The 22,326-nt window shown below is 48.1% G+C and overlaps 11 protein-coding genes and 1 non-coding gene across 12 annotated transcripts; 3 read left to right on the plus strand and 9 right to left on the minus strand.

Annotated features, from left to right (window-relative positions):
• Positions 1 to 71: 71 nt before the first annotated feature.
• Positions 72 to 1,293, minus strand: BT62DRAFT_1010322 (uncharacterized protein; the record flags this gene model as incomplete). Its single annotated transcript, XM_043177641.1, has 3 exons — positions 72 to 791; positions 858 to 994; positions 1,050 to 1,293. The coding sequence occupies 3 exons, from the start codon at positions 1,291 to 1,293 to the stop codon at positions 72 to 74; spliced, it is 1,101 nt and encodes a 366-aa protein (XP_043035899.1).
• Positions 1,294 to 1,649: 356 nt separating this feature from the next.
• On the minus strand, positions 1,650 to 1,874 carry BT62DRAFT_823688 (uncharacterized protein; the record flags this gene model as incomplete). The annotated part of the gene is made up of 1 exon (XM_043182369.1): positions 1,650 to 1,874. A coding segment is annotated over one exon (225 nt), but the record flags the coding sequence as incomplete, so codon positions are not given.
• Positions 1,875 to 3,288: 1,414 nt separating this feature from the next.
• BT62DRAFT_t153 lies at positions 3,289 to 3,368 on the minus strand. The gene has a single exon. It is a non-coding gene; the product is annotated as a tRNA-Thr (tRNA).
• Positions 3,369 to 6,235: 2,867 nt separating this feature from the next.
• BT62DRAFT_827419 (uncharacterized protein) lies at positions 6,236 to 6,615 on the minus strand (the record flags this gene model as incomplete). Its single annotated transcript, XM_043182388.1, has 2 exons — positions 6,236 to 6,406; positions 6,463 to 6,615. Coding segments are annotated over 2 exons (324 nt in total), but the record flags the coding sequence as incomplete, so codon positions are not given.
• A 687-nt stretch (positions 6,616 to 7,302) lies between these two features.
• BT62DRAFT_905846 (uncharacterized protein) lies at positions 7,303 to 7,527 on the minus strand (the record flags this gene model as incomplete). The annotated part of the gene is made up of 1 exon (XM_043183614.1): positions 7,303 to 7,527. A coding segment is annotated over one exon (225 nt), but the record flags the coding sequence as incomplete, so codon positions are not given.
• A 2,014-nt stretch (positions 7,528 to 9,541) lies between these two features.
• BT62DRAFT_905944 (uncharacterized protein) lies at positions 9,542 to 9,982 on the plus strand (the record flags this gene model as incomplete). Its single annotated transcript, XM_043183617.1, has 1 exon — positions 9,542 to 9,982. A coding segment is annotated over one exon (441 nt), but the record flags the coding sequence as incomplete, so codon positions are not given.
• Positions 9,983 to 12,026: 2,044 nt separating this feature from the next.
• On the minus strand, positions 12,027 to 13,655 carry BT62DRAFT_954786 (short-chain dehydrogenase). Its single transcript, XM_043188320.1, has 6 exons — positions 13,248 to 13,655; positions 13,008 to 13,188; positions 12,741 to 12,944; positions 12,663 to 12,694; positions 12,268 to 12,599; positions 12,027 to 12,211 (listed from the first exon to the last, which is right to left on the minus strand). The coding sequence occupies exons 1-6, from the start codon at positions 13,453 to 13,455 to the stop codon at positions 12,134 to 12,136; spliced, it is 1,035 nt and encodes a 344-aa protein (XP_043035904.1). The 5' UTR covers positions 13,456 to 13,655; the 3' UTR covers positions 12,027 to 12,133.
• Positions 13,417 to 14,228, minus strand: BT62DRAFT_935974 (uncharacterized protein). The gene is made up of 2 exons (XM_043187043.1): positions 13,498 to 14,228; positions 13,417 to 13,447 (listed from the first exon to the last, which is right to left on the minus strand). Exon 1 carries the CDS (start codon positions 13,945 to 13,947, stop codon positions 13,690 to 13,692), a length of 258 nt encoding a protein of 85 aa, XP_043035905.1. The 5' UTR covers positions 13,948 to 14,228; the 3' UTR covers positions 13,417 to 13,447; positions 13,498 to 13,689.
• A 1,407-nt stretch (positions 14,229 to 15,635) lies between these two features.
• On the plus strand, positions 15,636 to 16,690 carry BT62DRAFT_1010328 (uncharacterized protein; the record flags this gene model as incomplete). Its single annotated transcript, XM_043177642.1, has 3 exons — positions 15,636 to 15,701; positions 15,752 to 15,893; positions 16,407 to 16,690. 3 exons carry the CDS (start codon positions 15,636 to 15,638, stop codon positions 16,688 to 16,690), a joined length of 492 nt encoding a protein of 163 aa, XP_043035906.1.
• A 156-nt stretch (positions 16,691 to 16,846) lies between these two features.
• BT62DRAFT_996585 (uncharacterized protein) lies at positions 16,847 to 17,948 on the minus strand. Its single transcript, XM_043190593.1, has 5 exons — positions 17,738 to 17,948; positions 17,659 to 17,687; positions 17,538 to 17,602; positions 17,450 to 17,486; positions 16,847 to 17,399 (listed from the first exon to the last, which is right to left on the minus strand). The coding sequence occupies exons 4-5, from the start codon at positions 17,483 to 17,485 to the stop codon at positions 16,854 to 16,856; spliced, it is 582 nt and encodes a 193-aa protein (XP_043035907.1). The 5' UTR covers position 17,486; positions 17,538 to 17,602; positions 17,659 to 17,687; positions 17,738 to 17,948; the 3' UTR covers positions 16,847 to 16,853.
• A 1,907-nt stretch (positions 17,949 to 19,855) lies between these two features.
• Positions 19,856 to 20,618, minus strand: BT62DRAFT_905912 (uncharacterized protein; the record flags this gene model as incomplete). The annotated part of the gene is made up of 3 exons (XM_043183616.1): positions 19,856 to 20,278; positions 20,328 to 20,402; positions 20,460 to 20,618. The coding sequence occupies 3 exons, from the start codon at positions 20,616 to 20,618 to the stop codon at positions 19,856 to 19,858; spliced, it is 657 nt and encodes a 218-aa protein (XP_043035908.1).
• A 764-nt stretch (positions 20,619 to 21,382) lies between these two features.
• BT62DRAFT_1010332 (uncharacterized protein) lies at positions 21,383 to 21,616 on the plus strand (the record flags this gene model as incomplete). Its single annotated transcript, XM_043177643.1, has 2 exons — positions 21,383 to 21,405; positions 21,472 to 21,616. 2 exons carry the CDS (start codon positions 21,383 to 21,385, stop codon positions 21,614 to 21,616), a joined length of 168 nt encoding a protein of 55 aa, XP_043035909.1.
• Between the last annotated feature and the right edge of the window lie 710 nt (positions 21,617 to 22,326).

Consider the following 22,326-nt stretch of genomic DNA (forward strand, 5'->3'; position numbering starts at 1 on the left):
GCGTCTCACGATTTGTTCTGGTAGTTTCGATTGCAACCCTTCATTATAAATGACATCGCGAAAGTTTATCGTTAATTGCCACGTAAAGGGCCCCAGGGCCTCAGGTGCTCCAGTTTTAATGAGCACTCTTCTTCTGTCTCTTTTGTGTCCACCATAATATCGTCGTGGCGGCTACACATCTCAGCGCCCATCCCTTTCCACCTCTTCATCTCAAGACGATCTGTCCCCTCCGCCTTACGTTTTTTGGGGCTTTCCCTGTACTTGTCCTCGCTGTAGCAAGCATTGCAACACCAGTCATAGCTACCATTGTCAGGAGCCTTCACCTTTTCGGCATGCGCGCGCAAGGTATGACAAAGCAAGGTAGCGCTGTTCAGTTTCTCCATCTTCTTCAGATACCTCCATTTCTGAGTGCTCTCTACCAAGTTAGGAAGCGATGCCTTAACCACCTCATACAACTCATCTTCAGCCTGCCTAGGTTCCGCTTGATGTCGGACATCGAAAACGTCGGCTAGCTCTCGCAACATCTGGCTGAGACCGGTGACAGCAAAGAAAGGCATTGCGTGATCACCGCGTAGAAAACTGCGATTCACAAGGTCGCCAGTACGCAGGCGGGATCCGTCCTCAAACAAGCTTTCCATTTTTCGGTGCAGGGCAATCGGGGAAAGGGGATGACGAGTATGTCGGAGAGCCATGTCAAGGAGAACCCAGAGCGAGAACTCTTTTTCGTCTATCAGGGTGTCGGGGTTCCATACGGAGTCCATAAGGCGCGCAGACATGAATCGCCATGTGCCCTAGATGACGATGATAGTATAAGCGAAGAAAGATGTTGCGATTGAGTGAAAATTTACTGTTCTCACCGTGCACTTCGCGGTCCTGGCCTTCAGAATGGAGCAGTGATCCCAGTCAAACCCTCTCTTATTCGGGGTGATCAGGATATTTCCGGCACTGATATCGCAGTGCAGAATACACGCCTTATCAAACGCCGCCTGGTGCGCTGGTTCAACAAAAGATCAGCTGAGTAAGAAAGGAAGAGGAAAGTTAGGGCCTACCCTCCATGGCGTCTGCAACACAAATGACCAAGTCCTTGACGTTGAAGAACATCGTTAGATCTTTTCCGATGGTCTTTAAGACACGGTGGGAGAGCAACTTTCGGGGACGGTGTATATCACAACCGGATATCCCTACGTGCTTGCGAGAAATGGTGACCATGCCAGGGACATCGCCGCCAGTCTCCATTTCGGTGCTCGGCGAGAAAACGATAGACGTCGGATTCCTTTTCCGTAGGAAGAGCATCCTCGCGCCAAGAATCTTTCATGAAGAGAACTCCAAGTTTTGTCTCGGGGTTGTCGTTATCTAGATCAAGAGCAAGAGACCGACGGGTCGATCGTCCAAATGGTGACAATGAGTCTTCGTCGAACTTTGGCGCACCACAAATCGGCCAACCGCGCCTTCGAGGGTCACCTCATACGGAGAAGCTTCTGGTCCTGGATCTTAATATCCCTTTTCGCGTTAGCACGCGCATCGCCATGCCACATATCTGTAACATACAGGCCAAATTTGGCTCGAGCAGTAATTGGGTCTGATTCATCATCTGCTATAGGAAAGATAGTGGTGTCCTTCCCCCGTTGACTCAGTGATAGCTCGGAAAATCATTTATAGAAATCGGAGACCAAATCAGGATCATTAGTGTAGTCGAAAGACATGCTAACGATGGCCCTAGTTCTATCCCAGCGTATGAACCGTGCGAACTGCCCACAGATGAGGATAGTAAACAGGTGAGAGCGGTATTGGAGCATCATGGTGGCACCAGGGTAGGAGGCAATCTGACCGGGTGTCTCCATTCCCTCGATCGAGTTGCTATCGAATGGAAAACGAGGAGGCACAGGGTCAGCTGGTTGCGCGTACTCTGAGACGTCGTCCCATGCCGTCTCAGCGATCTTGTCACGTTCCGCTGCATCGTCTTCCTCGGCTTGCTGATCTTGCTGCTCTACCTCGTTTTTTTCATCATTATCTCCTGCGCCAGAGAGATCCTCATCATCCAAGTCAAGGAAAGCACCGTAGTTATCGCAGGACTTTAATTCTGTCTGTGTCTCCATCAGCGCGTAAGCCGCAGCTGGGCCCTCTGACACGTTATACGCATCATAGACTCCGATATCCACTGCAAGATTCACAGTTTCTGTCCGGGTCCCGGAGCTTCCCATATAGAGGACGTGTCGATTGATATTCCGGTTTTTCTGTATGCGGTGGCGAGGGCCATCCTTCGAAAGCGTTCACTTGTGCACGACGAGACGGTAAGATGATGGACAAATCTAATCGCCGAAGCACGCACATATTTTTCGTACATGTCAAACTCGGTAAGACCTGCCATGGACATGAGGAGACCCTTTTGAGACTGGTTTGGTTCCTTAAGCCTATAGCTTGCCGGTGTGCTGTCGTTCCAAGGCATGTACTCATCCAGAAATGAGTTCGCTTGAGGACCGCAGATAAAATCACCGTGCGTTTCGGCAACGATCTCCCGATGTCTTTGTCGGATTTTCGGAGACTCGAGAAACCTTTTTCTGGGTCTTTGACCTTTTTAAATGATGGGATTGTGATTCATAGTGTGATTTGGATGTGTGGGAGGTGCACAATAGTCATTCGCGGTATCTAAGTAAGCATTGATAAAGACGATGAAGAACTGCCCCCAACATTGCTCAACTAAATCGTGAATGGAAACTGACCTGGCAGAATAATTTCCTCTTCTGTCTGTTCCCAGGCAAACCACAATGACTTGAACAAGGGGGCCGTAGCGCTAGCGCTGCCGGTGTCGCATTCATGTCCAAGTTGACGATTTCAAATTCTGCTCGTGCACGGGGATCACACATGGTCACGACCTCTACATTTTATTCACTGTTCGAACACGACCTAAGGGCTCACTGCTCACTGCTCTCCATTTAATGCCCTGCATTAGAGGCTGTGAAGAATTGAAACATTTCTCTCATTCCTTACTAGCAGCTCATGTTCTTCTAAGTAATCCAAAGCTTGGCATGACCGTTGATGCAGATATTCAAACTATCAAACTATCAAATTCCCTGGGCAGAATAGAAGAAATGTGCTACTATAGACATAACATAATTCAAATTGATTGATATTAACGCAAAGGAGATTATGATGACTACTCAAAAAAAATCGGAGGCTCAAAATCATGAGTCATTGAGAGAATGTCTCAGATAGAAAGAACAGGACCAGAATTGACCTTTTTCAAGTTTCAAACACGAAAACCAAAATTAGAAGAATTCTAGCGAACTTACACTTCTAGCCGACTTGAACAACTGACCTCTACAAATAAACATACCAGTGACGCGCTCTACCACCTGAGTTAAGAGGGACTGTAGCATTGACGAATTGAATAGATATGGCTGCAAGGCGAGGATGAAGAATGAGAAACGACCGTCCAGGTCCGTGGTAGTATTCCCAGTGTTGATGCGACCATGCACATTATCCGCTTTGTAAGACGTCTTCCTGGTGAGCATCATAGCAGGCCACGCAAGTTGAGCGACTGATCGCGGTTCCGTAGAGATTGAAAACATTGCATCTACCATGCGGCTGCTTCCTGTGTGGTACAGAAAACGTTCAGTGCCTTTATGAGCATTACTTGTTCGATCATCATGGAAGTGGCGATCTGAGCACTGAAGCTGAGTAATGAACAAAGAAATCATCATAAGAGTCAGTGAAAGTAATATTGCTACAAGATATTGACATCGATATAATCGTTACGGATGCGTCCAGCGTCAAGAGAATAAGTAATGAGAGAAGAAACCTAACTCGGCCCTAGCAGGCCTTCCTATCATTCTGGTCCGGGTCGAAGATTGACCTAAAAGCTTTCTTCCGAAACTCGCACGAAGGTTAGTACAGAGAACCAGCGAAGCCTTCCGAGAAGACTCACGCGCAAACTCGTAATGCTCCGTTGAGGCATAGTCATCTGATACCCCATCCGGTTTTAACAGCGTCTGTGTCTGGGCCGACGGGACCGTCGCTAGCGCCGCCTCGCCCATCAACTCCACCAACAGTACCACGGCATTTGCTGCCGCTTCACCCCATCTCAGCGGATCTTCAGCAACACCGACGTCCGGATCGAAGCCACGGACGAGGTGATGCATTTGGACACACGCTTGGTGTATGACATGGTGCGCCGTCTTCCTTGCCTCCCCCTGCAGGGTAAATAGCACCTCCAGATGCTCATGCACCCGTCCCGGAGTCTCCATCCCTGCTATCGGGAACCACACCCGCATCCTCAGGTATATCGCTCCGCTCAGTTTAATGAAATACGCCACCGTGGTGCGAAAATCGGCAAAATCGACATGGGAATAGGCGTGCTTGTCGACCTGGTGAGCGTGGAAGAGACACAGGATAACGCAGACGCCGCGGTAGTACTCGATGGAGGTGGGACAGCCGCTGCTGTAGATGAGGCTTGACAGTCCTGGAGCAACGTGTGTCAGTAACTATCATCTCGCTGCGCAGTTTCTGTGATGCACCGATAGCCAGAATTCCCTTTTTCATGCACCGCGCTCTCGGTGGCCGTAGACGTTTGAGTATAGTCGTCACTGCTGGCACTTGGGAACGATAATGCGACGGCGACCAGATTTTGTCAAAGAGCATCTGTCGTGCTAATGGTGGATGAGAACGTCCTCGCCAAGGAGCATGGCGATGATATCAGCACCCTGGATGTGTTATATGAATTGCACCGTTGTGGTGGTAGTAAGTGACCCGTTGTGGCGGATTCATATGTGACTGAAAGCACGTGCTCGTGACAACCTGCATCGGGTAAGTCCGAACGAAGTACGGCTCATTGTACCGACGCTCGAATGACGAATGATTTCCGCGTCTCGAACTCTCACAAGCAGCAGTTTCGTCATATTTTGTTTTCACAGGTCTCTTGTCTGAAGATTTCTCGTTATTCTACTTGATAGGATTGTTATTTCCGTGGTGCTTGAGGACTCCAGAAAAACAAGAAGCCAAGATAAATGAATCTTACTCATTTACCATGCGCATTTTACCCTAGATAAATCCTTGATGATGGTTTTCTCAACTACCTAAGCCATCTACATGATGTTGGGATATGTCCTCGCCGATGGTTTTGTTGACTTCGGACTGTTTTGTAGCATGACTCTGCACCGAGGTCGACAGCTAAGGTAACGGGCTTATGGCTCGCAGGCTTTTACTTCTGTATGACGCCTCTTGCCACCTACTTTCTCTGGTCCTGTCTCTTTAGTCCTTTTCTCAGTGTGCCAATACAGGTGTGATAAGACTTCGCACAAGCCCGCCGCTTACTAGGACTAAGGGTAAATAGGATGCTTGATCAAACGTTCATTATTGGCAATGATTGTATGCTTAAATTTCAGCTTTGTGCACCAAATACAGCATTGAATGATTGCCTATAGTCTGATGTTTCTTGGATTCCTTTGACAAATACAACCATTTGGGAGAGAAGCTGGGATTGAGCCTCATCGATCGTCATTAACCCTGCTCCAGAAAACAGAGCAGAGATAGCACATTCGCTCAACATATGGTGGTTGAGACATAATGGCCAGCATTGTTATCATTACGGCTATTCGGCGTAACCATATCTACGTGGCAGTGAAAGACCGAGTTTCTTGATTTTGTCAACGAGGACATGAAAGTATAGCTCGCTTTTTTGGCAACCATTCTGTGTAAATGTCATAGAAAAATATATCCATTTACTACCTAAAACTTTGCGAGATCTCCATTTCCATCAATTCTTTCTCAGAGCCTTTTTTTCGTCCTGCTCTATCACATAAGGCATGTTATGTGACTCGGTGCTCATCCCTTTCCACCGCTTTGTCTCAAGACAGTCCATCGCCGCCAACCGTTTTTTGGAGCCTCCCCATAAGTCATCCTGGCTGTAGCAGGCATTGTAGTTTCAGTCATAGCTCCCCTTTGGAGGTACCTTCATCTTCTCGGCATGCACACCCAACGTGTCATAAAGCTAAGTAAGGCTGTTCACTTTCTCCTGATTTATGAGATACTCGGCGACCCGAAGCTCTAGAGCGTCATCTGTATGCGACACCTTCCATGCTTCGTATTTTTGTATTTCCTTTATGGTAGGTTCCGGCTGATATCGAACAACGAAGACACCGACCAGTTGTTGCAGCAATTCATTGAGTCCATCCACCACGAAGGAAGGCATTTCTCCAACCTCACCCAGTAAACTGCGCTTGCCTGAACCCTGAGAGGATTCGAACAACATCTTCATGGTCTCGTACAGTTCAACCGGTGAAAGTTCATTCCGGACATTTCGGAGAACCACATAGGGAAGAATCCATAGGGAGGAATCTCTATTGTCTACAATTGTATGTACATTGCAGAAGGAAGTCAAGAGCTTTGCAGACACAAACTGCCATTTTCCCTAGATGACAAGGATAAGCTGCAAAGAAGGTTCAGAGAGTTTCATGGAAAACGTACACCTCTTCCAACGCGCTTCTCGCCGCTTTTGTGGCTAAGAATGACGCAGTGATCCCAGTCGATAAGAAAGCCTCTGTGATTTGCGGTGATCATGATGTTTCCGACACTTATATCGCGGTGCAGAATACAGGCCCTTTCGAACGCAATCTGGTGAGCTGAGTGGAAACAAACGATCAACATAGTCGAAAAAAGACGAGGTCAGGAATACCTTCCATGGCGTCGGCAATACACATCACCAGATCCTTAACACTGAAGAATGTCGTTAGATCTCTTCCGATGGTCTTCAAGAAGATCCGGAGAACCTGCAGCCTCCGGAGACGGTAGATCTCCTCTGACGCTCGTACATATTCCTGTGTAATCGTGACCATATCAGGGACGTCTCACCAGTCTCCATTTCAGCTACATGGGGGACTTCGTGCTGGGCGAGAAGACGATAGATGTCAGATTCTTTGGGGGTCCGAGACGATTCCTCACGCCAATAGTCCTTCATGAACGGCAGCCTCCCGCACGGGTTTCTAGGGTCATGAAGATCAGGACTATCCAAATCGAGAGCGAGAGACCGACGTATCGATCGCCGAATGGTGTCAATGAGTCTTCGTCGAATTTTGGAGCACACACCACGAACTAGCGAACGCCGTCTTCGAGGATCACCTCCATACGGAAAAGCTTCTGGTCCTGGATCTTAATATCCCTTTTCGCGTTAGCACGCGCATCGCCATGCCACATATCTGTAACATACAGGCCAAATTTGGCTCGAGCAGTAATTGGGTCTGATTCATCATCTGCTATAGGAAAGATAGTGGTGTCCTTCCCCCGTTGACTCAGTGATAGCTCGGAAAATCATTTATAGAAATCGGAGACCAAATCAGGATCATTAGTGTAGTCGAAAGACATGCTAACGATGGCCCTAGTTCTATCCCAGCGTATGAACCGTGCGAACTGCCCACAGATGAGGATAGTAAACAGGTGAGAGCGGTATTGGAGCATCATGGTGGCACCAGGGTAGGAGGCAATCTGACCGGGTGTCTCCATTCCCTCGATCGAGTTGCTATCGAATGGGAAACGAGGAGGCACAGGGTCAGCCGGTTGCGCATACTCTGAGACGTCCTCCGTCGCCGTCTCAACGACCTTGTCATCTTGTTACTCTGCCTCGTTTTTGCTGTATCCGGCGGTAAGGGCCATTCTTCAAACGAGTTGCTCTGTATACCATGAGACTGTAAGAAGATGGACGAATCCAATCGCCGAAGCACGCACATATTTTTCGTACATTTTAAAATACTGAAAGCCTGCAATGGACACGAGGAGATCCTTTTGTTGCCGGATTGGTTCCTTCATCTCATAGCTCCCTGGAGTGCTGTCGTTCCAAGGCAGGTACTCTTCCAGAAGCGATTTTGCTTCAGAACCGCAGATAAAATCACCGCCCGTTTCGGCAGCGATCTCCCGTTGTATTTTTTGGATTTTAGGTGCCTCGACGATGAATTTATTGTACCTTTGACGTTTTTTGACGACGAGATTGTGATCCATGCTGATTTGAGATCAGTAAACTGCAAAGCTGTCGGATTAACAGTTTTCGGGGACCGTGAATAAACAAGGCAATACTTTCCTGATATATGATGAATGTGCGCGGACGTTGCACAAAGACAGAGACATTGGACATGGATTTCACGTTTGCGGTGTAAACATAATGATCGGATCTGTAGCCAGGACAGACTTACCTTACCCTTCATACCTCTTCGTTTTGACGCGCTATTGTCCATCCAGAATGGAAAGACATGTCAGATTTACAGCAATGCACGACTGATCTTCCGTGAGGAGATTTCCGGCAACACTGTCAAAACTTTTATTCAAAATGCATAATAGCCAATAACTAACTCAGGCTCTACGCTGTCGTTAACACTCTCGGAGGTGGTCACAATCAAGCATCACCGCCACTTTTCATTTGACCATTGATATTTCCACTAGTCAGTAGTGGAGAGCGACTAGTTGAAAACAATGTTAGCACGGGTAAGACATCAGTTACGATATATACCTGGGATGGGATGTTTTTATCAGCAGTGGAATTTTGGCTCTCAATTCGGCTGTGCTTTGCAATGGGAAGTTCATGCTCGAGCTCATCGTACACATCGTAGACAGGGCTTTGAGCATGAGCACCACATACTGTCCAATTTTGTTATCAACTCTTCACTTTACGATATTCCACGATCAACGCCGGCTCCAGGGTTCACTGCTTACTGGCAGTCTCGCCCCGCTGCTCTCTCTGCGGCCAAGTCTTATGGAGTGAAGGGCACGTGCCGTCCGTGAGCCTAATTTGGATGGACGGACCGCGCCACGCTGATCGGTGCAAGACAAATTATACCAGAAATGGAAATAAATCGGTGTCAATACCCCTGTTATCTACCAATGTCAGAGACTGTAGGAGCTGGCTTTCACTGCCATGATTCCTGCCAGTTCCTCCCTCTCTGCCTTTCCAGCTGCCATGTCCAGCCCATGCTTGCCTATTATCTCTATTGTCGACTTCTCTCCCTCCGAAGGCAACATCGGTGACCCCATTTTGGTCCGACTTCGCTTCCGCCATCCCACTGGAGAGAAAATATATCTACGTCTAAAAGTTGGCTCGACAGCACTCAGTACTCAAGTCTTCAAGTTTTCTCCCGAAAAATGTGACCTTTATAGGCTTCGTGCTATGATTCCGCACAGAATGAGTGAACTGAAGGTTGCCCTTACCGTCGAGCTAGTTAACTCGCGCAACAACGTTCTCCATTCCGTCTTCTTTGGCGAGTTTACCTACAGGGAACCCCATCTTCCCATACAGAATCCGCCACTCTTGGCCTCTCAGCCGTCTTGGATGGCTTCCCAGCCAGTAGTAGCTTCCCAGTGGCCAGTGCTCCGCCTACGGGCCAATACTACCACAAGTATACACGACCCACCATCAGGTCCTTCTGCAACTCCTTCTGATCGCAGACTAGCATCACGCCCCATTCGCCCGAATTCCCTCATCCGCGCTAACCGTGGCTCTCCAGACGACATCAACCTCCATCCCCAGACGCCTATTCTCGACATACAAACCCCTCTTGATACTATGTGCACAAGTTGGAATCCATCCGAAGTCCTCATCGGTCGTCGACTCGTTCGTTTTCACAACGTCCAAGACGGTTGCAAAATCATTCTTACCTGCGAAGCTATCCGCCAGGATGACTACAATGGCACGGACACCGTCATTTCCTGTATTTATGGCATCCCAAACGGCCCGTACTATGTCACCGGCGTAGATATCATTTATCTGCTCGAGAGGATCACCAACGACGACTTTCCTGTCGAGGAGAAAAACCGCATAAGGCGCAATCTGGAGTGCTTGAAACCGACAACCGTCAGCAAACATGGACATATTTTAGACACCTTCTTCCGGCGGATCATGGACTTCCCTGATCCCAAGCCCCGGAATATTGAGAAAGACATCAAAGTGTTTGAGTGGTCACTTCTTGGACAGGCGCTTGAGAAAGTCCTGTCTAAATATGTAAGCTATTCTATCACGTCGTCTTTCTCTTTGAATTCTGAGCACCGTTACAGTATATGTACACACCGTATCCACCCACTAATTCAACAGCCCCCCCTCCCGCAGACCCGCCACCATCCGTCGACAGCCGACTTCACCATGACCCACTCCCGATTCCTGGTAACTTCCAGCACCTTCCGCATACTATCCATTTCCCTTCTTCGCATGGTAGTTCAGGTTACGTTAATGCGACAGAGCCAGTGTATGACTACAATACATACTGGCCACGTTGAACGACTTGTATGGCATATCCGATCGAGCCAGCGTTGGACCTCTACTGAACGCCTCAGGCCTAACCATTGCTCATCTCTCAGTTCTTATCGCTATGTTTATTCTCGTTGGATTTTTATTTGTACATTCCAAAGACCCCATCTGTACAACACAAGACGGACAAATTTCCCATTTCTGTACATGTGTAGCACATCACATATCCCATCATTATCTCGTCGACATCAATTGCATCCACATTCTTTTTAGTGAATGAGCTCGCCGTGTCCGTGCAGGGCTTGGACACAGGAGGCTTATCATATCTGAAAGATTCAACAATATGAAATTTATATATATAAGGGCAGGAGACAATAGTTGCAAGGGGCCGGCAGTAGAGCTCGAGAAGTCGATGACACATGTCCGAGTCGCTTGAAATAAATATCCATTTGTCATGATGTTGTACCTGACGATTTGGTTCCTGGTCTTCGCGCTAAACACCCACAAGACAAAGACAATCTTCCTGTTGTAAGTAGAGAGCAGAGTAATGTAACAGAGAACTAGAATTAGCCTCTCGAGAGAGAAACGTTCTACTTAAATACATTTCGTATTACTTCGAGATCTTTCTACAAGATACTAAATAAGTCCGGATCACGATCCAAGTCAGCTGCCGCTGACTGGCATCGTATCTTCGAGTACATTCTCGTACTCGCTCGGGATTGCTATCCCAACACTTCCAAAATAGTAAAGACGAGGACCAATTCTTTCTGACACAGTTGGACTGGATAGGTGACTGCTATTGGATAATACACCTTTAGAACAGGAGGACAGACACAGAATTCTATTCTAATGTGTCCTTTTCTGGCTGCCTTTTCTGTGAACAATGGTGCAAAAAATTCTACACAAAAGCAATGGTATGTGTCCTGAGCAGATATCTCAAACACTGATCAGCTTTCGAGCTGAGTCAAAACACTGGGTGGAAGAAGAAACAGAAATTGATCTACACTGTACCATATGTCTAGTCACATATATGGCAGCTTACATATGATATAATGAACCAAGACACACATTGCATGAACTACTTTACAAAAACCAAAGAAATCCATAAACAAATATAACTATGAATGAGATGCACCATGACTGGCAAAGCTAAGACTCCCAAAACGCGAAAAGCAGCCCTTGAGGGAACTCAGAGAGCCAAGGGACATCATTACCGACAACCCCGAGGGCTTTGACAAGTGACCTATCAGGTGATTCGACACTTACTGAGTTGCTTCCGCCCGTCATGCCCCTGTCCATATCCCTTGCCGATGAGACCACCCTATTAATCTCATGCCACACCAGATGTGCGAGATACCTTTGAAGCGGTGTCTGCCGTGAGACAGCTGGTATTCCATCTCCTGGTGAGATGGTCCGGGCGACGACGTCTTACGCTTGAAAGGCAGTGAAATCGGAGGGATGATCGGTGCACGCTTCGTCCAAGTCGAAGACATGGATCTTATGACCGATCCTAACCGTCGAATCTCCTCCCGGGAATTCATCTGGCGGTACGATGCTACACCTGTGTTTAGGGGTGGATCCACGGCACTGTTAAGCGCCATTCACAGCGCGTTGGTCGATACGGACTTGGCAGTCTTAGCAAGCGATTCGTAACGAATCATGAGCACCGCAAGATCTTTGGTCTTGGTCTCGAGAATTTGAAAACGCAGAGCCCTCAATGCCCTCTTTTTGTTTGCAACTTTTCGATTTGATATTGGATTTCCGCGGGGTCTTCTTTACTAGTATGCCCGTCCTCCAAACTTTGGATGTCAATAGTACGACCAACCCTTCAAATTGCCATGCATTACAGTACAGGATACACAGAAATGACAGGCTCTTAATAAACAATCGATGCAATGTCTTCCACTGCCGAACTCAAGGCATCGTCAGATACACTTTGGCCACCTCCGTAACCTTGGGATCAATATCACCAAAGATCTCCAGCATCTCCTCCTAAGCACATCAATCAGAAACTCCACCATACAACTCGATGCTCAAGAACCACCTACCCAGACTTTTCCCTCAACGATCTTCCCATCCTCGCTGATCGCAAAGTCGCTCTCCTCCGTCACCTCGGACATTTGTATGTACTTGCCCCGAATCCTCTCTTCGTCATCCAACGACCCAACCGCACCGTACACCAGTTGCCGGCTCCCTTCTTCCGTAGTGAACGCAAATTCGTCTCGGTCCTTTAGGATAGCCTGTGCCTCCTCAGCATCAGAAGGGAGCCTCGTCAGCAGACCCGAGACACACAGCCCTGGGTTCACAGCGCAGACGGTGATCATTGCCGGGGAAGATCGGACGTGGACCTGCAGAGCCCGCGCGAACAGCACGTTCAGCACTGTCTTGGTCTGTCAGGTCAGATTCGAACCCATGTAAAACAAAAATTGCCAAGTTGACGCACGCTTCGTATCATGATACCGGTGGTACATCACCCTGTCTACATGTCAACAAGACACCAGCGAAGGAATCAAGAACATACTCTTGGGTACAGTACTCCTTGTTTGACAGCGTCGCGAGGATGCCAGCCGAACCGATGACGTCCTGTTCTATTTTTGTCCAATAATGCGTGTCGCTCGCGACGACGACCACTCTCGGGTGAGCTGAATACCTGCGAGCTGTCTCAACCATCTTGGGGATCATGCGAATCGCAAGTAAGCCAGGTCCGAGGTTGTTCGTATGCAAACTGAGGACGACGATGATAAGCCCTTTCGTGCTCCGGAAAAGAAGAAGATGGCACGGCACATACGTTCTCTCCCAACCCTCCGCTTCTTCGTACTCATAAGTCATCATGCCAGCATTCTCTATAAGGATATCCAATCGGTCTAGTTCACGCTCGGCTTTATCAGCAAACGCGATGACGCCGCTGAAATTGGCAAGATCGATGATCCATAGCTCCGCCTTGGTATAGCCAGTGTCCTCTTGGATCTCTGAGAATGAAACCAGGATGAGTCGCACTTGTAAAACCGGATAATCGGATGCCACGTACGGGCCAGAGCCATCTTCCCCTTCGCTTCATCTCTTGCCGTCAAGACCAGTCGCGCAGGGTTCATGCTAGCGAAGTGCTTTGCGGCCTCGAACCCGAGACCAGCGTTCGCACCGATCAGGATGAGTGTCTTCTCACTCAAGTCAGCGGTGACGACGGGTGGTGCGGGCTTGTTCTGGTCTGCAGCTAGTTGATCGTGAGTTCTGCGCATCGTGAGGCAGGTAGGGGTAGGGATAGTGAAGAGTCGTCTGACCTTCCCTGTTTTATATAGCGTCGAATTTACTGGGGTATCAAAAAGCGACCACACGCGCCGGAATGCCGACGTTCGCAGACACAGATCCTTTTAGCGAACATAAGTCTGTCAAATCGTCCATTGTAATACTATCTTGCGGAGTTCCAGAATTTTAGTCGCATACCAACCGATAGACGGAGACATTAGACACATTTAAAACCAACCCGTCCACAGAATGGACCATTTACACTGAAAAAGAGACGCGACTGAGGAATGGTGGCTAAAAATACCGGACCGCGAGCTAAAATCGCATTCAGCCCTTGCTTCTAAAAATTGAGTGCACAGTATCTCGGAGAAATGACATCTTCGCGAAACAGCCTCAAAGCCGATTGAATACTTGTCCGTGGAAACTTCATTATAAACGGAATAGTTTCGAGTGATCAGGGACGATTGGCCATGTGGATCGCACATGGTGGGTCCGATGCAGCAGCCTCAGCACCTACCACTCAGACCAAAGCCATACCAGAGTTACATCAGCACGGAGGGCCTTGCGAGAAAGTAAACGGTTGAAGTTGCTATATGTTGTCCGTTACTTGCAACGATAATCCCAGGAAAGGAATACCGAATTCCGAGGTGGTAGTGATCATTCTCGCTGTCCGATGCATCGGTCGAAACCGGGTTCTGGTGGGTCAGGAGTCCCGGCCCGGCCCCACCCGCGTCTCGACCGAAGTCATTCTTCGCTGTTGCATTCGTGCCTGCCAAATAGATAGTCTTCCGATGTCCTAAGATCGCAGCTAATGTCAGTTGCAGCATCAACAACGCCAACGATTCACGAGCATTTGCATTCCCGTCTTATTCAGTCCACATGGTGAACGGTAATGTGAGTAAAGGCAAACCATAAAAGTTGATGATGGTGATTAGGAGGAGAAGAGCATACATCCAAAATGGCGCCGTCGTCGTCGTCGATGTGCCGAGTTCGCTCCGCTTCTCCCCTTTCCGCCACCAGTCCAACCTCGTCCCGCTTCGACGTGCTTTCTACCCCCGTCAAGAAGGAACTGGACTGATATCTTCTATGTCGGGGTATCCAAAGATTTCCGAGGTGCACGCGTTTCTTTGCTCCAATCATTGGCCCCAAAACGATATTTTAGATTCCCACAGCAGCGTAGCCTCTTTCGATCTCAAACAAGGAACAGCAGCCCAGGACACATGAATAACATCGATGACAGAGCCATCTGCTGTGCACAGTCCAATCGTGATGGGACCGTTCTAGACATACAAAGAGGAGAAATGGCATCTTGACTGCGTTGCCCACCATTTTCTTTCTATGGGTACATTCACTTGAACGCTTCCCATGTCCTAGACGTAATTCTCTTCCACTAGAGATCCGCCTATTCGACGATCCCAGAAATGCTGGGCACAGCACTCCTCATTTCCTTCGTCCTTGCTTTCATTTTGCAACCCCTGCGGTCGTTCATTTGCCTGCATAAAGGGGCGTGTAAAATTTGGTACCATATAATGTGAGTGTGTGTACCATCTGTCACGCTTTTCTGTCTAATGGGTCTTTCACAGTTGATCTTGTTTCTTTCGCCAATACGACGTTGACCTGGATGAATATGACGTGTCTCTTGAACCCAGAAGTCCTTTACATCCTCAATTTTTCTCCCGCCACAACGACAGAAAGACTGTTCCTTCTCTCCATGGCATACCCCTCGGATCATCAATCACCGTCCAGGAGCGATCCTCGACGGGAGATCGAATTCACTGCCGGATTTTTTGACGAAGATTATCATCATGTTCTGAAGAATTGCCGGCGGGCAAGAGAGCCACCATGAGTCGATATGGGAACGAACGTAACGAAGATGGAGCGAATGCTCTTTACGGACCTATGCGTACGTACTTGGGTTCTTTCTCCAATTCATAAGGCGAGTCCCCGGATGCCGAATCAACACCGTCTCGACAACATCCCACCTCGCTGTTACAATTTGCCTGAGTGACGTGTCACGTCTACCGGAAGATCTGGTTTTCCTCAGACTTCTTCTTTTACAGGCTTCTGCGATTCAAGCGGTAGGATCTAACATCCCGGTCTAAGAACGGTGCTCCTCGACGTCGCGTTGATTGAGTAATACTGTTGAACTGATTCAGATACAGAAGCTAAGTAAATGAGAAATGGCTGGGAAGCAGCTGACGACTCACCCCCACATATATGCATCCTGGCGCTCCCCGTGGTGTGAGGGTATAGAACGAGCGAAGTTATGGGTTCAAATGATGGTCATAGATTCGGGAGAACTTTGTGCTGGGAAGCGGCGGCGCCAAAGTCATAACGCTGACAAATGCCAGTGGTATAAGGCGCCAGGCGGGCGCAGCTGTGATTTTGTCACCGAGTTACAAAGCTGGAGAACGCTACGACTTCGTTAATGGTAAGGCATATCTCAAGCGGAACCAAGGACATCACGACCAATCTGTGACTGTCTGCGACTCATTGCGGTTGTGTCTTAATTTGTGTATCAAATCACAAACTTGCTATCTAATCTTGCTGAGCTTCAAAATTGGGAAATGAAAGCCCGAGCATTTATGCAAAATAACCTTAGTTTCCAGAATCGATGGTAACTGGAAGTTCCGAGTGCAGTGAAGAGCGGCTGGATCCCTTACGACATCTCGGTGAAAGAATCTAGCGTTCAAGAACGTGTCGGTCTTAGGACGGTCGCACGGTAACACGAAGATCGCATACATTGCATCTTTCATGGAAGAAAGCGCGATGCATTCACATCCCCTCCTTTGAATACTGTATGGATTGGCCCAAAGTGAACCCACTACTAAGCTTTCGTCCGTCTGACCACCTTGTTGATGGCGACGTCCAACCAGCTGGTCCAGTCAACAAAAAGACTGGACTATGGAAATTAACGGCGATCAGCGATGCACAATATGTATAGGAAGCTCGGTCGTCCCGAGTTGCAATTTGGTAATCTGGTACCAGGCCCGTGCTCGTCACACGGAGCAAGATCTGGAAGATCCAGAATCTTGCAAGATCATTTTGGTGTTTTTCCGCCAAAGGCGGGGCACAACAGCTGTCGGTGACTACGATCGACACATGTTCCATCATTCTAATTCTGTAAACATCTGTTCTCGACGTATGTCGACTGCTGTCTGGAACACTTTCGCATTCAATTCATCGAAGACGGACGCCCTTGTGAAACTAGACTGTAACGAGATTTAGGAATATTTTGTCGCCAGTATTGAGCTGTCTTACTGGGCAAGGATACCGCATGAAAGACGATATAGCTACCTATATACCTGTTACCTGCCATCTGGAAGGACCTTCGGTATTCTTAGTAACTGAAGAAAGAACTGAAATGTGCACAAAATGATTTATGGTTTATTTACAAGGTCGTCGTCGCGCCAACGATATCATACATACTAACGCCGGTAGCATCTAACGATGGAAGCGGGAGATAGGTGTTAGTCGATACACAATGAGGAACCAGGGCGGAATGCAGGACGGAAGTGTAATAACTATCGTCATCTCCGGACCCATCGTCTGAGCCCAACCACGAAAAATCCATGTACTTTTGGTTGGAGGTCGAGGATGAACAATAAGGGTGCGAATCGGCGTGAAATATTTTCCAGACCGCTTCCGCGCAACCAAGGTCCTTGGTGTCAGGAATGGTTGGCGAGGTGCAAAATGTAGGCGACAAAGTGTCGTCTGAGGCCGAGGAGGAGGGAGTTGAAGAAAGGCAAGAATCGGAAACAGTCTCGGCTGAGCTTTGACGGTAGTCCGCACTGGAGTTCATACGACGCTCCTTGGCATCACGCCTTTTCTCTCGGGAAACGGCAGGATCATTAAGGAAGATGCATGGTCCTTGGCGTGAAGCACATCTCGAGCATGGGTACTGGAGATCACATTTAACTTTGGCGGCGGCACATGCCTATGGAACCGTCAGCCTGCGCAAGAGCGGGTGCTAAATCGGTGACATACCTGACAAGACTTCTGTCTCGAACGACTGGATGTCATACTTCCGCCCGAAGTCAGTGTCCGCGTAGTCGGCTTGAAAAACAATACTCACCGATCTCTACAGGATTTCTTGTGTCACGAGAGAACGTCTCTTCTGGTAAATTGAGCACCACACAGCTGCAATGATGATGAGCGTCTGTACGACGAAGAATCGTCTAGGTGGTTTCGCCTACATCGCATTGGTGACTACGTTCGTTGGTATCTGTCGAGATGAGATGAGTCTACATCGCAAGGAGGTGAGATGCCGCTTACGAGAACGAATATGACGCCTCAAGTGGGTGGGCCTAGTGAACTTGGCCGAACAAAGCTGGCAGTAGTTTGTCTGCGGTAGAGTCGGCGTATTTCCTTTGTGAAGTCGTTTTCGGTCACTGACTGGAAACTGGTACATGGTTGGAAGGAAAATATGGAAAAGCAGGAGCAGAAGTTAAGGGAATTCAAGTCCGGCAACCAAGGAGTCATCGATCTAGGATCAAGATTTGCATTGAATCGCCGGATAGCTTCGAACACGATTGCCACTAGACATAGAGATATCCCTGATTTCGTACCCTATACGATGTGCTCATCGGCGAAATTCATTCCTCGGTTCCGGACTGGGCGTTGAAAGGTAACGCTGACGAAACCCACGGGCGGCAAAAGTTAATTTTCAATTAAATAGCCGCACCTTCATGATGGTATAATTGTTCCCACCTTATGGTACTCATCCAAGGGGATAATTAGCACCTAAGGTCCGATGAACTCTGGGCTGTTTGAATTAGCGGTCGGCACATCGCGTCGTTGATACTTAAGTCGATACAGTAGCACAGGCGACCTCAAGGAAAACATATGCAGTGGGTAGCGCAGAGAAACAATACCCGAAAGCCAATGGCCTTTGCCGCCAGTGCCTTTGAGATGAAGACGTAATTCCGCAGTTCCCAGAGATGATTGACAGCTAAGAAGAACAAGAAGGTTGAGAACCTCAAACCAGTGGGAAGGAACCGCAGAATTGTCCTGCCGACAACGTGATATGACGAAGCTTCCGTAAACGGGGTACTCCAGAGACGGCTATTTGAAGACTCTCATATACTTCCACTCCTGAGCTGGAAATTTGTCAGTTGCTTATTGATTTATCGGCGGAAGGCTAAACGAACAAATGGAATTGTCCTCGCCTCACTATAACAGCGGAGCTGGGCGCTCCGCTTGGCCTTCCAAGTGTGGTGATGCATTGCGCTCTTAGTCATGAGAGCACCATGCGTAGAGGGGTTCACTCCTGATGCGTTCTTTTTTTCATCTTGAGGGTTGTATTCCTAGAATCAAGAAACCAAGAAGTCAGGGTACCGATTGATGGAACCCACCGGACAGGAGAAAGATGTTCATTGGAAAACTCGTAGGATCCCACTGCGAAAATTTTAGAAAGGAATTCAATTTAGTTGGCGTCCGACTATATCTGTTGTGATCAGAAAGATTCTGTCACAAGGCACCGAGACTCTCACCGTACCTAAATTAAGAGTTCAAAGAGTCACTGAAGGGATGTGTTGAGGACCGGGGCCCGATATAACGGAAATTACCGCGTACTGGGGTCGATGAAACACTTAGGACTGTCTGGTTCATGACGGGTATGCTTTTAAACCTGACAGGAGGCAGCTAACCTTCTGGATCGTGAGAAACTTGACAGAGCCAGTTGGCCATCTGGAATGTCCGGGCCGAAGTCCCTGAGCCTGACTCTACTCTCAAGAGTCAAAATCTATCTTCTACGGGCTTCGCGAGGCTATCACCTCGGTAGTAAATTAGAACGTTGATAATGTTCCTACTCTGTGGGTTTTTTATCACCTGCTTTACATGACCGAAACAAATTTGCTAACGAAAACGTGTGCTTATTCCGACTCGACGTGCTAGAAGCTCCGACTTCGTCCTGTGGCTGCCCAGTCCGTCTGTAGTCGTAAAATCGTCTGTATTCTCGGGATAAATGGTATAGAAATGGACGGTCTTCCCAGGAACTGTACGTATCATGGCGTGTTTTCCCCGTGCCTATTTTCCAGGGTGTCAGAACAGCATCGAACAGTGCTAGTTCATTTTTTTCATCATACACATAACGGTGATCTGCGGGTGGTCATACTTATACTTTCACAACTTCCCTCTTCGTCTTTCCAGCCATCGCGCTACCCGAAGTCTCCTGTAAGGCAAGAATAATATGTGCTAGGAGTAGAAGATAGTGCTTCCGTCGATCATCTCCGATGCAAAGTTTCATCTACTTCTCGATTTCATTGTAATTCAGAGCCTCCACGGAATGCCTTGTCATTTGGTAAGTATCTCCTTTCCGAGGGAAACCCAGCTTCCCCAGAAGTCTGCACCCTTGAACCAAGTCTCTGCAGCTCATTAAATGTGGACCCAATATCATAGCCATTTCTCCACCTCCTCCTTGAGCGCCCACAGCTTACCCCTCCAAACATGATTTGCCCCATCAACGACAATAGCCTCAAACCTTCCCTGTTCTGAGCGCCTCTTGCTATTCAGTACTTTCATCCATATATTATACGAAATCCGCACTGGCGATAACTTCCATCCGAGCTCTGTTTTACCCATCAGGATGAGCACATCCGCGTGTGCTTCGTGTTGACAGTCTTCCCAGGAGCCTCCAATGAGACCTTCCAGTGCACGGAAGTACCACCCCGTCCTGAAGAGACCGAGAACGGGAGAAACAGCGATTGGGTAAGATACTAGGATGTATCGGATAGGGTTGAATATCTTTGAGCATCGATCTGCGAGGTCATTTGGCATACGAATGGTGGTGGCATAAATAGCTCCACAGGAGTATCCCTTACCCAACAGTTAGAAGAAAATACGACACGAGAAAAAGGCCGCTCACGCAAACGAGTAGATCACAGTCACGGGCATAAGGGAATTCGTCCAGGAATCGTACGACTTCTTCCCGGAAAATGTCCTGTTACATATCTACGTCGCTAACTGGTATAGGAGATGATTGTAGGTAACGACACACCTTGTAATCCGAGCAATTATCCTGGCCTACCCACGCCGGCCAACTAGACCATTCGGACCTTCCGCTACTCTGGCCTATCCCACGCGCATTCCATCTAATCACTCGGGCCCCCAATATTTGGAGAATTTCAGCAAGGGCGGCTGTAACCGGAGAATCCATTGTTCCACCCAATCCGCCGTGAGCGATAAAAGCCAGCGCGGAGGGCCTTATGTCCTCCGGGTCATGGCAGACTTTTTCGAGGTTAACCATAATGTCGGACGACGTGAGGGCCTGGCGGAGAGGCCAGGGACAGCTTGTCCTGTGGAAGGAGTAAACACAGCTATTCTTGCTCGTATCAACGCAACTTGATGATGAACCCTGTACACGTGACTATCAGCTGTGACTTCCGGGATTCGGGCCATGGTTGTGGAGAGGATGGAATAGAGATTATTGGAGCAGAAACTAAAATGCCAGGCGCGTTGTCTCTATCGCACTGCTTCAAAGTGTAGACGACAACGACGTCGATTTTCTGATTGTTACAAGTATATGCCGTCCGGCAATACTTGTCAATAGCGTTCGACACAGGACATGAAGCCGCTATCACTACCCATGATATGCTCACGATCTTTCGCCGAAGTGACATACAGCACTTATTCAGGACCTAAATTTATATTCCTTTGATGAAGTCCCTCAGCACCGTATTCAGATTTGTATCCGTAGATCCGCTAAATTGATTTTATACTTGTCTTTCCCCGGAAATGCGAACCGAAGCTTGTGATCAAAAACTTGAAGTCACACAGACATTTAGCAATTAGCATCTGCAGGGTGAAGTAGCCAGATTGAGTTTACAGAAATTTATCGTCATTTGGGTCTTAATTCGAAAATCCTTCGATCCTCCGACTATCTATGTCAATGTTTAGCAAGTAGCTGCAAGCAAAGATTCCATGGGATATAAAGACCAACCGATGTTTTCACGACGAGCTCACTTTTCCCCATTTACGCTCACTATGGAATCCTGCCTTTTTTCGTCTAGTGGCACTCGTGCTCCGTCCACTATTCCGGCTGTAGCTTCTGACAAGCGGGATGGCGAAGCTGAAATTTCCATGAAAGAAGACGATGCCATAAATGTTGCCGCAGAGAGGAGGTGCGATTTACACATTTCCCAGCCGCAAATCTAGACTAAACGGGCATGGACAAGGCCTGCATGCCGCTCGACATAATAAAGGCAGGTCGTGATTACTCGCAATGAAGTGAGAAAAGAGTGCGAGCCTTCGCTGTGAAGATGTCATGCTAGTAACCACAATTGTCCCATTGTCTGACGCACTGTGGACAACTCCGCTCTCCCCATACCAACATTCGCACATCACTGGCACATGGATCCTCAAGGAATATTCACGAGTGATGCATTAAAGGAAATGAAATAGTATAGACGTGCACCAGTCATGATCATGAGCGCCACATAACTGCGTATGGTATTAGTCACAAAGACATACATAGGGTTCAGACTTGCATATTTGCATCATTGTCGTGTGCGAGCCAGACAGTTGAATATTCTCCCCATCCTGGTTTGCCAGTTATTGAGTACCATGCACCAGAATGATTATCGCCTATCTGAACGGGGTGATAGCCACCAGGTCGACATCTGATTCTGCTCTGTTGTTGGTGGGCCAAGGCGAGAGAGACAGAGTCATTGGAGGATGCAGTGGCAGATAGCATTTGTTGAGATGAGGCCATGACACTGGGTAATTCCAGGTGATTGTTAACAATCTTTAGTGAAGAAAGAAGAACTCTCTGCATCAAAGTTGAGAGTGAGATCATCAATGATCAGGAGCAGCCACTACAAAACAGGATCCATGCGATTTGAATATGATCAATAATCCTGATCAAC

Source organism: Guyanagaster necrorhizus (genome assembly GCF_019112545.1).
Source record: "Guyanagaster necrorhizus MCA 3950 unplaced genomic scaffold BT62scaffold_29, whole genome shotgun sequence".
NCBI lineage: Eukaryota > Fungi > Basidiomycota > Agaricomycetes > Agaricales > Physalacriaceae > Guyanagaster > Guyanagaster necrorhizus.